The following is a 15,304-nucleotide window of genomic DNA, read 5'->3' on the forward strand; positions in this document are numbered from 1 at the left end:
CAGTAAACAAAGCCGGTGAGTGAACACTGAGTTAAGATCAATAAATCCTTTCACCACATTTAGAGGAAGAAAAAAACTTCAAGACATTGTTTTAATTTTTTTTTAATTCATTATATTTCCCTTAATTGACATTGGAAAAAAATGAGGTACTGTGTCTAAACAACAAACAAAAATGAGCTTTCATATCATGGCGACACAATTAGATGGGAAAAAAAAATGATGTATGTTCACTCAAAAAAAAAAAAAAAAAAGGAAAAGGGAAAGTCATGTGGGACACAACGACTTTTTATCCTATGACGTGTTTTGACCCGAGTCCCTCACGGGACAATCGACTGTATTTTTTGTAGACGTGAGGAGTGCAGGTTGTTTCTGAGCGCTGACAGCAATGAGTGCAGTCCCCGAGCAACATGAGGAAACAGCTGGCCGAGCAGTTAAGACGCCTACGAGACGCGACGAGCAGCAGATGCAAAATGTTCTCTCTCTGTGACCGAGACGGGTAGATGAAAACAATATCGTAGAAATGCAAACTAACTACGCAAGCTACCAGAGAAGATTCCACTACACTGATTTCACCTACCAAGAGTCACAAAGGGTTAAAAGATCATATAGGAGGATCTTTTATGGAAGACCATTAATGCCAATATGATAAAAAAAAAAAGCCCGACAGCCATTATAAGGACAAGTTTGTTCAAAATAATAACTGAGAATCTCAGAATAATGAGAAACCTTCTCGATATTTTGACACACATGGGCCCATGCAAATTTTGATAAAGATTCTCATTGTTTTTGGGATAATAAAACCCAATTCTGTTTTTATTTTCGCTGCTAACCCTCATTTTCGAGTAACTTTGCCCCTGGATTTAAAAAGTGGTAGTGGTTATAATCTTTCCCTATGAAATGGGGCAACCCTCCAAGATGCTGATATGTTACTAATATTTATTTATAAAACAGACGTGGCTATAGTGGTTTTATCACAAATATATGTGCCATTAACTGGATGGAAATAACGCCATCAATCAGTCAAAAATGTCATCAAATAAAACAAAAAAATCTGCTTCATTACATCTTAACGACTGTAAGCGTAATTTTAACATCTTTATTAACGAAGAAAACACATTTGTGAGTTCTTTTTTTTCTTGTTCATCTGTCTTGCTGATGATTTTTGGGGGATTTTTTTTGTGAATGTCTGAAGGGCCACGTTGCCCTAACCCCCAATCCCAAAAAAAATCCCTTCACCTTTCACACTTTAAAAAAAAAATCCACAAGTCATTATTTTAAGAAAATTTCTCATAATATTGATTGTTTTGTGTTTTTCATCATATTGGCATTAATGGTCTTCCGTACACTTTTATCGTTCCTGTAAAGCAGTTTTAAATATCCTTCATTCAGACTTTTTAACTTAAATCACTCGCATGTTCATGAAATCAGGACATTTATATCGTTAAACAGTCAACAGATTTCAACAACACAGCCAAAAATGCTCAAACCAATACAAAAAATAAACAAGAAAAAGCAAACAGACACTCTGCACCTTTTTTTTTAAACTAAGCGAATAAGCTTTCCGCTCTGCATCCACGTTTTCGCTCTGACATGCTTTTTTAAGAGGCAGGAACCGAATACAGAAGCTACACATGAACACCAACGACTACTTCGTCCTACGGGGTAATAAATAGTGTCAATGACCATAAAAACGGTAATAATCCACAACTACGCGCCTTCAGTTTCCGCAACCTCACGACTCCTCTCTGGTGTTTAAGCACGATGCCGAGGCTCGACTCTTCCTGTCCGAGGGCTCATGAACTGTGTGAACGAGGGGGGGGGTGTGTGAGGGAGTCCAGAGAGAAGCTACATGGTGGTGAAGTGTGTGTGTGTGTGTGTGTGTGTGTGAGGGTGCAGGAAGGGGGAAGAGGAGTGTGTGGCTTTTTCTTTTCTTTGCTCTTTACGCCTCCAGCTCGAAGCCCATCCCGACTTTGTGTCCGCCGGCGTTGAAGTTTTTCCCGTCGATCAGAGCGGAGAGGGTCACCTTCACGCCTGCAGAGACACGACACGCCCAAATGTAAGATTTTTTCTTTTTTTAAACCTTTTTCTTATCAAGTAGAATGCAATTAAATTTAAAAGCTGTTTAAAATTAAGTATAAAAAGATGATTTTCATTAAACACAGTGACAGAGAGGAGGTTTGACGATCAGCAGGTGTTTACAGGCGTTACTTTTTATTTATTTGCTTACTTAATATTTATTTTTTTCCTAGTTTATCTTCCTCTTTTCTGAGAACAATAATGTAAAACTGTAGACATTTGATAATGGGTGTGTGGTTTTATGCATATATATGTTTAATTAATTAATAAGGAAGCTGGTTAACACAAAAAACTGTCCTGATTTCTTTTAAAACATGGGAAGAAGACAACGAGCAAAAAAGAAAATTAAAAAAAATTAAAAATTAGCTGAAAATTAGTGAATAAAAAGCAATAAGAAAGTTTAAAAAATCAAGGAAATAACCTGGAAAAAGTGCTTGAAATGTATGATTATGTAACATGCTTTTAAACATGTATTTATAATCTTTTCCTTTGTTTCCTGAGACATTTTTACCCCAGCTTTAAAAGAAAATCATTTTCTAAAATCTACTTATTTCTTGCAATTCGAGGAACATTTCTTACCGAGCTGCTCAGCACATTTTTCTGTTTTTACAAGAAAACAAACTAATGTTGCTCAAACGTTAAAATACTAATAAAAGGCGTCTGAAAACTGAGGTTGCTCCAGGTGTCAATGGGTTAATTTAAATTCTGACTTAATGAGTTTGATGGCAAAAACAAATTGATATTTTACTTTATTTAATGTATAAAATCTGTAACATCCATCCAGTGAACATTTAAAGACACGATGAGAGAGTTTTAAAATCAAACCAAAGATTATCTGACATCTATTATCTTATTAGTTTGGCTTTTAATTGATTTTTATTTATCTATCCACTATTTATTTATTTATTTATTTATACATTTTAGACAGTTTCACTACTTCCTATATCACGTTATTATTTTTCACATGTATTTATTATTTTACTTTGTGCTGTTATCCTGTCATTAACTCTTATTTACTCTTCAGTATTTTACTTATTTATCTTTTATTATTACAATTATTTATTTATTTATGTACTTTCTTTTTATCTACAGCTTTTATCCGTGATTGATTGATAGGAACTATTAACCCCGTGACTCCTGGCGCTCAGATCAGATAATCTGCTGTGGTTGATGGGGAGTGTTTGGGGGGAGGAGCCTACCTGGCCGAAGGCTCTGGGTGTAGCCTACTCCGATCAGACTGGCGTTGTTGACTTTGGCCTGCGGGGTGAAACGTGACAAGACGTTAAACAAAGCAGCCGAGTTTATTGAGTTTTTTGCCGTTAAAGCAGAGCCATCGAAAAAATGTCTCGCTTAGCATGTCAACAAAAATGTAAAAAGCAAGAGTCACGAAATAGCATGTTTAAAAAAGAAGTCATAATGTCAAAAAATCGAATAGGAAGTCTAAGTGTAGTCTGATGTAAAAAACAAAAAAAGTCATAGTATAGCATGTGTAAAAAAATATATAAGTCATATATATATAATATAGCATGCTGGGAAAAAAGTAAGAGTATAGCATCTCTAAAAAAATAACTGTACAGCAAAAATAAACCTTGAAAATAGGTCAAAGTATAGTGCGTCAAAAAAGTCATCATATAATGTGTTGAAAAAAAAAGGAAAAGTCAATGTATAGTGTGTCCAAAAAAAAAGTTATAGTATAATGTGTCAGGAAAAAAAGAAAAAAGTCATAGTAAAGCGTGTAAAAAAATAAAAAATAAAAAAAAAGTCATAGTAAAGCGTGTAAAAAAAAAAAAAGAAAAAAAAAAAGTCATTGTATACCATCTCAGTTAAACTAAAAAAAATTACAGATGTCAGAAAAATTGTCCAAAATATTGAAAAGAGGTCATAGTGAAGCACACTGAAGAAAGTCAGGGCGTAGCATGTCGGAGAGACTGAAAAAATTAAATATATCATACCACGCGATATGAGTATTTTTCAACATACTTTACTCTGACCTTTTTCAGTTTTTTGGAGGTTTTTTTCAGAAGGCTTTGCTATGACTTTTTTGCATACTTAAAAAAAAAAAGCAGCACTCACAGACACGGAGGCGTCTTTGTCCAGCTTGTATTTGGCGGCGATGCCGAAGCGAGTGTTGTTGCTGCCGGCGGTCCAGGCCAGAGTGACCGCCGTCTCCAGCTCGTCGTTCACCTTCTGGTAGATGGAGCCGCCGAACTCGGTGCCGTCGTTACTGAGACCGAAAGATTAAAAGATTACAGATTTAAGAAGAATCGATTTCAAAATCATTCAAATTTTCAGGACATTTGTACGTTTTTAGGACATTTTTAAGATTTCAGGACATTTCTAGTTTTTTAGGACATTTTTAAGATTTCAGGACATTTCTGGGATTTTAAGACATTTTTAAGATTTCAGGACATTTCTACGTTTTTAGGATATTTTCAAGATCTAAGGACATTTCTAGTTTTTTAGGACATTTCTAGGATTTTAAGACATTTTTAAGATTTCAGGACATTTCTACGTTTTTAGGATATTTTCAAGATCTAAGGACATTTCTATTTTTTTAGGGCATTTCTAGGATTTTAAGACATTTTCAAGATTTCAGGACATTTCTAGGATTTTAGGACATTTCTAGGATTTTAGCTAGGACCTCTGTCACGGGTGCAGGGATCCTCACTGGTACTTTTTTTGGAAAACAAGCTGTATTTTGATGCTGTTTTATGCTCTCTGGCACCTCATGTGTGGAGAAAATAGAGGTTTGGGATCAGGACTCGGTATCCACAGATACTCTGTATTAAATTACTCGAATTGGGGGCGAAAAACTGTTTTGGATCGTTAAATCACATAAAATGATATTTGAGCTTCGAACTATTACAGCATAAACGTCTTATTTGTTAGCTTCATGTTGTTTCTGCATTTTGACTTAAAAACTCATGAATACGCAGAAATCCGAAGAACGACCTCCCGGCTAACGGGCCTGTGAATGCACTTTATCTCTGCGTCGAGTCTTTTCAAGTGTTCGTCATGATTTCTGCCGAACGTTGCAAAAGTAAAACTCTGATTCTGGCGTTGTTTTTTTTCACAGCTCCCTGCAGATCCACAGAGGAGCGCAGCACTCACACGTTGGTGTGCAGCTGGAAGTCTCCGGCCCTGTATCCCAGGGCGAAGTTGTTCTGGGCCAGTTTGGATTTGGCCGTGTCGAAGGCCATCTGGTAGCCGGCGAGCCAGCCCTCGTAGCCCAGCACCGCGGCGGCGTGGATGATGGGACCCTCGAAGTCGACGTCGCAGCCCAGGTTCACATAGTCACGCTTGTAGCCCGTCTTCAGCTTTCCGCTCTTCTTACTGAAACACACATTTAAAGCGGGGACACTTATTAGAGCAGGGACACTTGTTAGAGCAGGGACACTTATTAGAGCAGGGACACTTATTAGAGCAGGGACACTTATTAGAGCAGGGACACTTATTAGAGCAGGGACACTTGTTAGAGCAGGGACACTTTTGTGAAATGACAGGAGGTCAGAGGTCAGAGGTCAGTCGCAGGATTTTAGGATAATTCTCAGATTTTAGCACTTTTCTTTGATTTTAGGATGGTTCTGGTATTTTAGGACTTTTGTACGATTTATGACATTTATTGGGTTTCAGTACATTTGTAAGATTTTAGGATGATTTTTAAGAGGTTTCCCAGATTTTAGGACTTTACTTGGGGTTCAGGAAACTTCTGGGATTTTAGGACATTTCCCTGATTTTACCACGTTTCTGGGATTTTAAGATGTTTCTTGGATTTTAAGACATTTCTAGGAATTTCCACGGGCCAGATTTGGCCCTCACACTGTAAACTGACGATCACTGCACTGGAGCATCAAATGTGGATTAATCCACCACTGAAAATAGTCCCAAAATCGTCCACTATTTCCTCCTGTTTGTTGATAAAAACGAAATTACTCAGGAAAAATATTTGTGAGTCTTTTCCAAATTAGGTGAAACATGAATCTAATCTTTGAATGTAGTTTAGGAAAAGAAAAAAAATCAAATAACAGCTAATTATTAACAAAAAGAACAGAAACGTGGAGGCTCTTTAGCGCGTTTCTTCCGCTGTTTTCTGACTTTGAGTGCACCGTCAGACCCGACCCACAGTTTGAACTTCTTACGTAACGTTTCATGTAATCCAACACGGCATCATATCACCGATTCACACAAAAAAACAAAGTCTCACCCTGTGTTTGGTACAAAAGACGTGTCCAAGGCGATCTTCAGTCCTTGAGTCAGCTGTAGGTAAAGTAACCACATTTCACTGTTAAACAACGCCGTTTTTATCAGTTTGCGAAACCCAAAATGAACACCTGACGTGAGCACGTACCTGGTCCTCCACGGTGACCTCGGTGGCCAGCGTGTTATCTGTGTTCCACTTCTGGTTGAAGCTGAGGCCCAGCTCCTTCATCTTGTATTTGGTCTCCAGGCTCCCTGCAGCCTTCCCTGTGTCTGTGTTACTGGAGCCGGACGTGTTGAACTCCTGACAGACGACGAAAAGTTACGAGTACGTCAGAGTCAGTCAGACAGATTATCAGAGAAAATCCAAAGACTGTGCAAAAAAAGATATCAGATGTTGTAGGGGTAGTTTGATCTGCTCCAGTGTGTCTGTATGAGGTGTTTATCCACAGTCGGTGTATTGCTACAGCAGATGTCCGTCAGCGCGCCGCAGTTTTCAACATCAATGACGACTGCAGAGGGGCGATCTTTTCTATAACTCGCCCATTTATATTAAAGCTGAAAGTTAGGCTTGTTTAAAGTTTAGTTCTGCCAAAAATACAAAATTCAGTCATCATCTACTCACCCCCTTTGCCAATCTAAAGTTATAAAACACAGAAAGAATATCAAAAAACTGTTGTTCTCCAAATGTCACCTCGACACAAAACATCAGAAAACAGGATCCAGGCTGAAAATACACAAGTTACCCTAATAATGTAATTTATCTTGTCGATATAGTTTTAATTGTCAGGGGTGAAGTTCGCCTTTCCTGCACAGGATTCAAATTACAGATCCAAGCATGAGGGACTCACAAAGGTCCTCACGGATCCTTAAAAAGTCTTAAAAGGCACTGAATTAATCAATCTTAAAATAAGCCCTTAACTGGTCTTAAAATGCCTTTTTTTCATCATAAGTCTTAAAAAAGGAACTGCTGGAGGTTCAGGGGGAAAAGGCATTGCATTCATCTCCCAAACAATTGAAGCAAATGGTGACCAGGATTCAAACGTTAAAAAAATACATAATAAAACCACAAAATTTCTCCATACTGCTCGTTCAAAGTAATCCAAGTTTCCTGAAGCCCCAACATGCCGAGTTGTTTTGAAAAACGTCACCGGCTTCAAGGAACCAGTGGGTGACGTTACCGGAGCTACGTCCATTTTTTTATATAGTCTATGGGTAATACGCCGAGTATGGATAAGAACCTCGTACAACTCCACTGAAAAAAATCTGAACTATCCCTTTAAAGTAAAGATTAAAAACTGTGCAAACTGCGACTGAGACAGAACATAATTACTATTAAACCGTACAGGAATAAAATAAGGAATATCAGAGGCAAACAAACACTGTGCACACAGACGGTACAGCTGACGGACAAACCCGACGGCCCCAACATTAACCCATGCAGGACACCAGGGACACGTGATGGACAGAAAAACACAAATGAATAAAAACAGGCACCTATATCTGCATAAAATCAAGAAATTAACATGTTAAAGTTTGTTTCTGATGTCTTTAACTTGCGTTAGTTTAGATGTGATAGATATGATCAGAAAATCAAAATACAAGTTAAACTGATACAGGATGTCTGAATATCCAGTGCAGTCTGTGAGTATTTGTACTAAGATTTTTACTTTTTGTCTCTGTACTTCAGCATGTTCATATTTAACCCTTAGGGACTGTTTAGCACATTTGCTTTTCATTCTTCATTTTTTGATAATTTTTAAACTGAAAAGCACATTTTATGTGCAGACTGGTATGACGCTGCAAACATGTTGTATGTTGAAAATAACTTTAAAAAAAAAAAAAAAAAATCTAAAAACATAGTGGCATCATGACAAAAACCTGGCATTTAAATTGTTAAAATTCTGAAAATAAATCAATATTTGATATTTGCAATTAGGACTGATGCTGGTTCATTTTAAAGCTTGATTTTGAAAAAAACATTTTGAGCGCAGATCAATACAAGCGACATTAAAGCAGGCCCTAAAGGGTTAATTAACAGTGACTGTGAGGTTTAAATGTTGTGTGTGTATATATATATATATATATATAGTATAGAAAATTAACTGACATTTTATTTGAAAGTCTGAATAAATTAATTTATGCTGTTTAAAAATGGATCTAAAAAATCCCGTAAAGTAATAATGAAGAGGATGCACGTTACTCTCTGATTAAAATCTCGTAAAGTAACGTGTTGCATTTCATAGATGTGAAAGCAGCTGTCGTGCAACTCCACATCTGGCTGCCAAAATCTGAGTTTACTGCTGACTGTTCAGTAAACTATTGATCGTCCGTTACACGGCGAGAAGTGGATGAGTGAACGAGAGATTCGAACACCGGCGTCAGTTTTTGGACAGAGCAGGATTCAGAAATAATTCACCCCGTCGGGACATAAACGCCATTAAATTAAAGATGAAAGGCAGAACTTTACCCTCACAGAAACTTTTTAATTTCAAGCTGCTGGAGTACAGAGACAAATATAAATACTCATAAACTGCACTGTGTCTTTCATTATTTTTTAACAGTTCTTTGTAATAAAACAACAAAGATTTGTGTATGAGGATATTTAAAGAGTCAGAGCTCCCTTGTGTCTGAGGGGTTACAGTTCACATCCAGCCGGAGACCTTTTGTCCCCTCTAACTTCCTGTCATCTCCCTACCATAACACTCGGATAAAGTTATAAAAACGCTGTTAAAAAAATGTAATTAAATTCAAAAGAGCAGCACTCTACATAAATCACTTACTCAAAGTAAAATAAATAATTACCTAAAAAATAATAATTTAACCGGGGTTCATGAGTGTGTCTTAATGTCGTGTGTAGAGCCAAGAAGCTAAGATATCATTCAGATTAACTGATAATTAATCATTTTTGTAATATATCTGGAAATAACTGAAAAGCAGGATTAGGATTTCCATCCCCAATATAACAAAAAAAACCAAAAAAAATAAGATGACACAGGAAATGTAACAGCAAAGTGGCGACAGTTTGACTCAGTGAATCTAAATTCAGTTTAGTTACACCAATAACAGAATATTTACTGAGACTAACTTTTATAACGCGGACGGATTTGAGTCTTTGTGCCAAATTGTGTCACAACGTCAAAAAAAATTAGAGCAAAACTTTCCCGATGATCTGCTTCTCTTTTTTTTATCACCCAAATAACCACAGACGTCTAATTCTGTCTTTCTCTCTAAAATTTAATCTGGTCACCACTTTCTGATGAACGACTCAACCTGTTAACTCTTTAAACCCGCTTCAGCATCACTTTTTTGTGCTGCGTTCAAATGCCTCTAACGAGCTATTTAACCCTTTGAACCCTGAGCAAACTGGTTGGATTTCTTTCAAAAACACGTGAAAAAAATAACACAAATTTCAAGAAAAAAGTAAAAGCTGATGAGGAAAATGATTTGAAAATTGGTTTTGAAAAGGTATTTTTAATTTTATACACTTTTTCTGGTCATTTTCTTGTGAGTTTTGTTTTAACTTTTTTGTGCTTATTTTCACCTAATTTCTGAAAAACTTTTGACGATGTCCTTGCTGGTTGCTCATCGCCGTCTCCCCATGTTTTTGAAAGAAAAAAAATTAGGCCATTTTGCTCAGGTTTTAAAGGGTTAACCAGAAAAGGACTTCATTTAAATGATCAGTAGCTCCTGGTCTGAAGTGCGTGGCTGGTGTACATTTAGGATGTCTCCAGCTCCACTTTTGCTCATTAAATGGCACATAATTTGGCTTTACAATAAGGATAAAAATTCTAATTTTACTTTCCTTAATCAAATATTGGTACAATTAATGATCAATGAATCGTAATTTGAAAAAACAAAAAAACTTTGCTTATTTCAAACAACAGAAAATGCACTTTCCTTCCTCAAACAAAGCTCACAGCAACATACTGCACATACTTTAAAAGCACTGGACAACATATCGGTTAATCAACTAAATTTCACTTAATTAGATTCTTAACGACCAAAAAAAACAAAAGTAGAAGAAAGAAAAGAAATACAATTATCTCGTAAATTGTACTTTATCTGCAATAGACAAGCCTTATTTTGTAAGTATTGGGGAATAAAAATCTGTATTTTCTTATATTCTTTAAAAGTCACAAATAAAAAGAAATAAAAGAATAAATAATGATAAATACATAATAAAATCTTTTAATAAAATAAAAAGAAAATTAGAAAAAAAAACTTTACAACCAATTAATCAATTGTTGATTAATTATTACATTAATAATAAAAATGCCGCCCTAAACTAAAAGATTATTTATTTACTGGCAAAGACATTTTCCAACAAAGAAATGAAAGTAAACGTTAGCTCTAATGACAGTGACGTGACATAAAAACACTGACATCCATGCAGAAAGAGTGATTCTCACAGACAAAAAAACAGATTTGCACCATGAAACATAAAAAAAAACACGATGGTTGTGGTTAATCATGTGAATAAACATCTGGGAGCTCTGGACGCCGATCTTACCATCTACATTAGAGCGCGAGCGGTCCGGTAGAGCAGCAGCGTGGAGACAGAGCAGCGGTTAGGAGAGCAGGTAGAGAGACAGACAGGCCACAAAACAAACATGAGGTCTGTCATGTTTCAGCCAAGCAGCTCTGCATCAGCGCCGCGCCGCAAACCCGCAGCGCCGGCTTATTTTGGCGGTATTTGAGGCTGGAGGTTAGAGACCGCAGCAGGTGCGGGGACAGCGGGGAGGACAGGGGGGAGGACAGGGAGAAAAAGACAACAGATAAAAAAAGAGAAAGCGTCCTCACCACTCCGCTTTGTGATTTGGTCTTTAAGTCCAGCTTCACGACTCCAAAGCCTGGAGGATTACAAAAAAAACAGGTGTGTGTTAGCGGTAATCAAATGCAAAATAAAGCAAATAAATCAAATAAAATAGAATTAATTTGACATTTTGGGCATATAATTATCCAAAAACTTGATACCACTCTCAGTTATCTTAGTTTGGCACAAAATCTGGCTCATAATCTGTAAAACCACAACGTGTTGTACCATTTAAGATTTAAGGGTTAAACATAACAGGTATAAAATGATAATTACACAGCTTTGACAGGCAGATTTTTTAATTGTTTCTTTGGACGGAGCCAGTAAGCTTTTTCCCCCGTTTCCCGTCGTTATGCTCAGCTGAGAAAACCGTTTTATGGGAAGACATTTGCTCATTTTTCTGAATTAATAAGATTATCTTATAAATCTAATTTTTATGCATTTAAGAGATTGTCTCGTTAATTCAGAAAAATAAATGTATTTTTTTTGTCCATGAAAAGTTTTTTATTTCAGAAAAACAGGGCAAATATTTTTCCCGTGAAATCTTTTCCTCAAATTCTGATATAATAACCTTAAAAACAGCAGAGTAAAAGCGTTACACTTCTGTATATATATATAGACTATGTTATAACATTGCATGTACTGTTATAGAGAATTTTCTCCATATTTCCCTCTCCTAGCTCAAACATTACTTCAGACTAGATAATTTGATCTTTCGTGGTTTTATTTGCTTTGCAGATCGCAATATTCATCCGTCTATTTATAACATCTGCACACAGTAGCGCCATCCGGACACGCAGACTTCCTGAAACACCAGATTTTAGCAGCTTCTGCATTTCAGGAATTCCTGACGGGTTAATAATTTACTCTTTGGGTTAAAACTGTACTCACCGTAGCCCTTGCTGAATATATCCTTGGCAGCTTTGCCCAGGTCTGAGTATGCTGGAGGGACGGCCATTGTGCTGGAGGAGATAAAGTCAGTAATGTGATCAGTGCCGCTGATTAAGCCAATCAACAACTTAGGAAGCACACATTTTCACTTTTAATTACTCTACCTACCCTGCAATTTATGTAATATTATACCTGCACTGCTTTCGTTTATACTCTCCGTACTGTATCTAGTATTCATAATACTTAATGTTTATCATATATGATGTATTTTAATCTGTACTTTACTGCTCTGTGCATTTCTTGTCAGATGCTAAACTGCATTTTGTTGTGTCATTACTTGATTACTTGATCTCGTTTGCAGTGACAACAAAGTTAAATTTTAACACATTTGTATGACAGATTTGTCTCTGTCTTTATGTGAACAGAACGACAGTCCATGTGTAAATGTGTAATCTGTAAATATAAAACACCTTCCACAAGTACAAAAAAATTGGGAATTTTGCAAATATAAAAGGAATTCCAAAAAATTAGACATTTAATATTAAATATGTAAATGTGAAAAACAACAATGCAATGCAAATCTGGAATTTTTGGAATTTGTTTTATATTGGAAAATAACTTCATGAATATATTAAAAAATGTTTTGTATTTGTGTTGTTTTATATGTATTGATGACACGTTCAAATCATAATATTGAGACCAATAAATCTCATATTTGCATATTTGAAGATCTGTTCTAGATTTGCAAAGTAGCTTTTTTGAGTTCGCAAATCTTTTGTATTTGTGTAAATAGTTTTATATTTACAGATCACACATTAATGTGTGGAGTGTCGGATCTGTTCACGCAAAAAAATAATATTGACACAAATCTGTCTCCATACATTTGAGTCACCCATGATGCTGCAACAGTAGCAAAGCTCATCCTAACTGAAGGCCTTTAGCAGTTAACATAAAATTAAAACAAATGAGGTTTTGTTAAATTACCTCTACAGTGCGTTAATTAAGGCCCAGCTCTCCCAGTGAGCTCCAGCAGAAAGGGAACAAGCTGTTCCTTTGGAGGAGACTGGGAGGCTAGCAACAAATTAGCTCAGCAGAGAAGCTTCTGGATCACTAGATGAGTCAATTATTCCTGAAATTTAAAGTCAACCCCAAATATGTGCAGAAGTATTTCCAGAAATACATGAAATTGCAAAGCTAGCAGAGCACCAGAACAAAAGGCTCTCAAGGTTGCAAAAAAAAGGCCCTCAGCCTGAGGATGCTGCATTAAAACTAATGCACATGATTACTGGAGAAGTGCTGCATGTATAAACAGGTAGTTTGGATAAATTATGATGTGAATAATTTTGTTGTCTGCATTTATAACCGGGTGGTGCTGCATCTGTTAGGGGGGACAAAGGACAGCAGATGGGCCAGTCAAACAGGGGTGAGTGGGGGTTAACAGCTAGCTTGCTAACTGCTATGTGAGTTGTAATAACAAGCTATTTAATTTGTAATAACTAAACCACACATTAGACATTATTATTAACTATTATAACTACATAATGTGCATTGTACTCTGTTTGCCCCCTCAAAAAAACACACAAACACACCTTTGCAGTTAGCAGTTAGCCGGACAAAACCGCTTTTTAAAGTATAAATAGGAGCTAATAAAGTCGCTAAATGCGTGGCTGACGTGATTCACAGCAGTATCACGCAGGAAAACCTATCACTCGAGGATTAAACTGTCCATTAAAGAGCTAAACATCATTACATAACAGAGGCACCGTTAGCTAAATCCATCAACATGCTAGGCGGCTAACCTTGGAGAGGAGCGGACCGTTATCCGAGCAGCAGCCGGTGACGTAAATGTGTCAAAACCGTAAAATAAAGCCAACCCTTTTTATGATTTAAATATTATTATTTTGTAAGTCCTCTTACCGGTGCTGAGGTGTTTGTAACGGGAGCCTGCAGAGCCCGGACAGTCCCTGGTCGTGATGCTGCTGAGTGGATTGACAGTTATCTTAGCTTAGCACAAGAGGGGACAGGGCACAATGAAGGAGACAGATGGCGCATGCGCGGTGCCAGCGAGAGAGGCGGACAAAGAGTTGATATCAAAGCAAGAGATTAATCCCCAAAGAGCGACTTCATCCGAGCGGTTATGTACGAGATAGAAACGTTTAATTTAGCGCTTCCGGGTACAGGAATCAAGTTAAATTAAGTGAAATCAAGTATATATATAACTGTTTTTGTTTATTTACAGCAAATTAATCTTACTTACACGCATATAAACAACCTGTTACATTAATTATTACATATTTAATCAAACACCCCTTGTACTTTGCATCATTATCTCGCACTGTCTTTACTATCTTTTTCTTTTTATAATCTTTATTGTAATTTCATATAAGAAAATAATGACAGTTACCTTTCAAACAAGAAATACAGTCCAACGTGCTATACAAGAAAGAAATTACATGCACCCAGTGCTTCACATCAAAAGACATAGAAGACATAAAGACATAATAAAACCTGCATGTAAAAATAGTATAAAATCAGAATAGAATACATGGACTGCGTCTGCGACAGAACCCACTTGATAATACTAGGAAAAGTAAGATAAAATAAGGATATATATATATATATATATATATATATATATATATATATATATATATATATATATATATTATATTTGCTATGTAATTACCTGAAAACTTATTGAGACTCCATCCATTTCCTTATAGATATCACATCATCAGCACCCTTGCACTAGTCGGAAATCCTCGCTGTGGAAGATCCGCGTTGTCGGAGATCTGCGCAGCCAGCCTGTGTCGGAGATGTGCTGTTTGAGATGACACACGCACTGGCACCTCCCGGCACCTCCGCCAAACCGCGGCACAAGCACTGGCACCTCGCGGCACCTCGCGGGGCGAGATTTGGGGTCAGTTCTCCCTTAATTAACCCTTTACAATATGAGCAAATTGGCTTTATTTATTTATTTAAGAAACAAACACAGATAGATAGATAGATAGATAGATAGATAGATAGACAGATGAGACATAAAAGACATTAATAAAATATATACATTATTTACAATAGAATTTGTCCTCAAGTCCTCAAGACAAAATAAGTGCTAAAACAAAACTAAAACATACTAAAACACACTTATGTTCATAATAATACCATGAAATAATAAATGTTATAAGAATCAAACCCTAAAAATGTTCGCACTTTCACATGTGAAGTACTTTGAGCTGCATTTTATGTATGAAAGTTGCTATAAAAATATTATTATTATTAAGAACATTTTTGAGGTCATTTCCTTGTTTTTGTTTTGTTTTTGTC

The 15,304-nt window shown here is 36.4% G+C and overlaps 1 protein-coding gene across 1 annotated transcript; it reads right to left on the reverse strand.

The window, feature by feature from the left end:
* Positions 1-89: 89 nt before the first annotated feature.
* On the reverse strand, positions 90-14,055 carry LOC121959954 (non-selective voltage-gated ion channel VDAC2). The gene is made up of 9 exons (XM_088071490.1): positions 13,898-14,055; positions 11,981-12,051; positions 11,077-11,126; positions 6,425-6,577; positions 6,281-6,333; positions 5,188-5,409; positions 4,150-4,300; positions 3,276-3,333; positions 90-2,031 (listed from the first exon to the last, which is right to left on the reverse strand). Exons 2-9 carry the CDS (start codon positions 12,045-12,047, stop codon positions 1,940-1,942), a joined length of 846 nt encoding a protein of 281 aa, XP_087927616.1. The 5' UTR covers positions 12,048-12,051; positions 13,898-14,055; the 3' UTR covers positions 90-1,939.
* Positions 14,056-15,304: the final 1,249 nt, after the last annotated feature.

This window comes from Plectropomus leopardus, chromosome 20 (genome assembly GCF_026936395.1).
Source record: "Plectropomus leopardus strain MGB_pleo_1.0 chromosome 20, ASM2693639v1, whole genome shotgun sequence".
Taxonomy (NCBI): Eukaryota; Metazoa; Chordata; class Actinopteri; order Perciformes; family Serranidae; genus Plectropomus; species Plectropomus leopardus.

Excerpts from the sequence above, each read along its gene's own strand:
- LOC121959954 (XM_088071490.1), bottom strand. The coding sequence starts at position 12,047 with ATGGCCGTCCCTCCAGCATACTCAGACCTGGGCAAAGCTGCCAAGGAT. Across the intron at positions 6,334-6,424 it reads AGGTCACCGTGGAGGACCAG|CTGACTCAAGGACTGAAGAT; the intron begins GTACGTGCTCAC and ends CTTTACCTACAG. Across the intron at positions 3,334-4,149 it reads ACAAAGACGCCTCCGTGTCT|GCCAAAGTCAACAACGCCAG; the intron begins GTGAGTGCTGCT and ends TTCACCCCGCAG.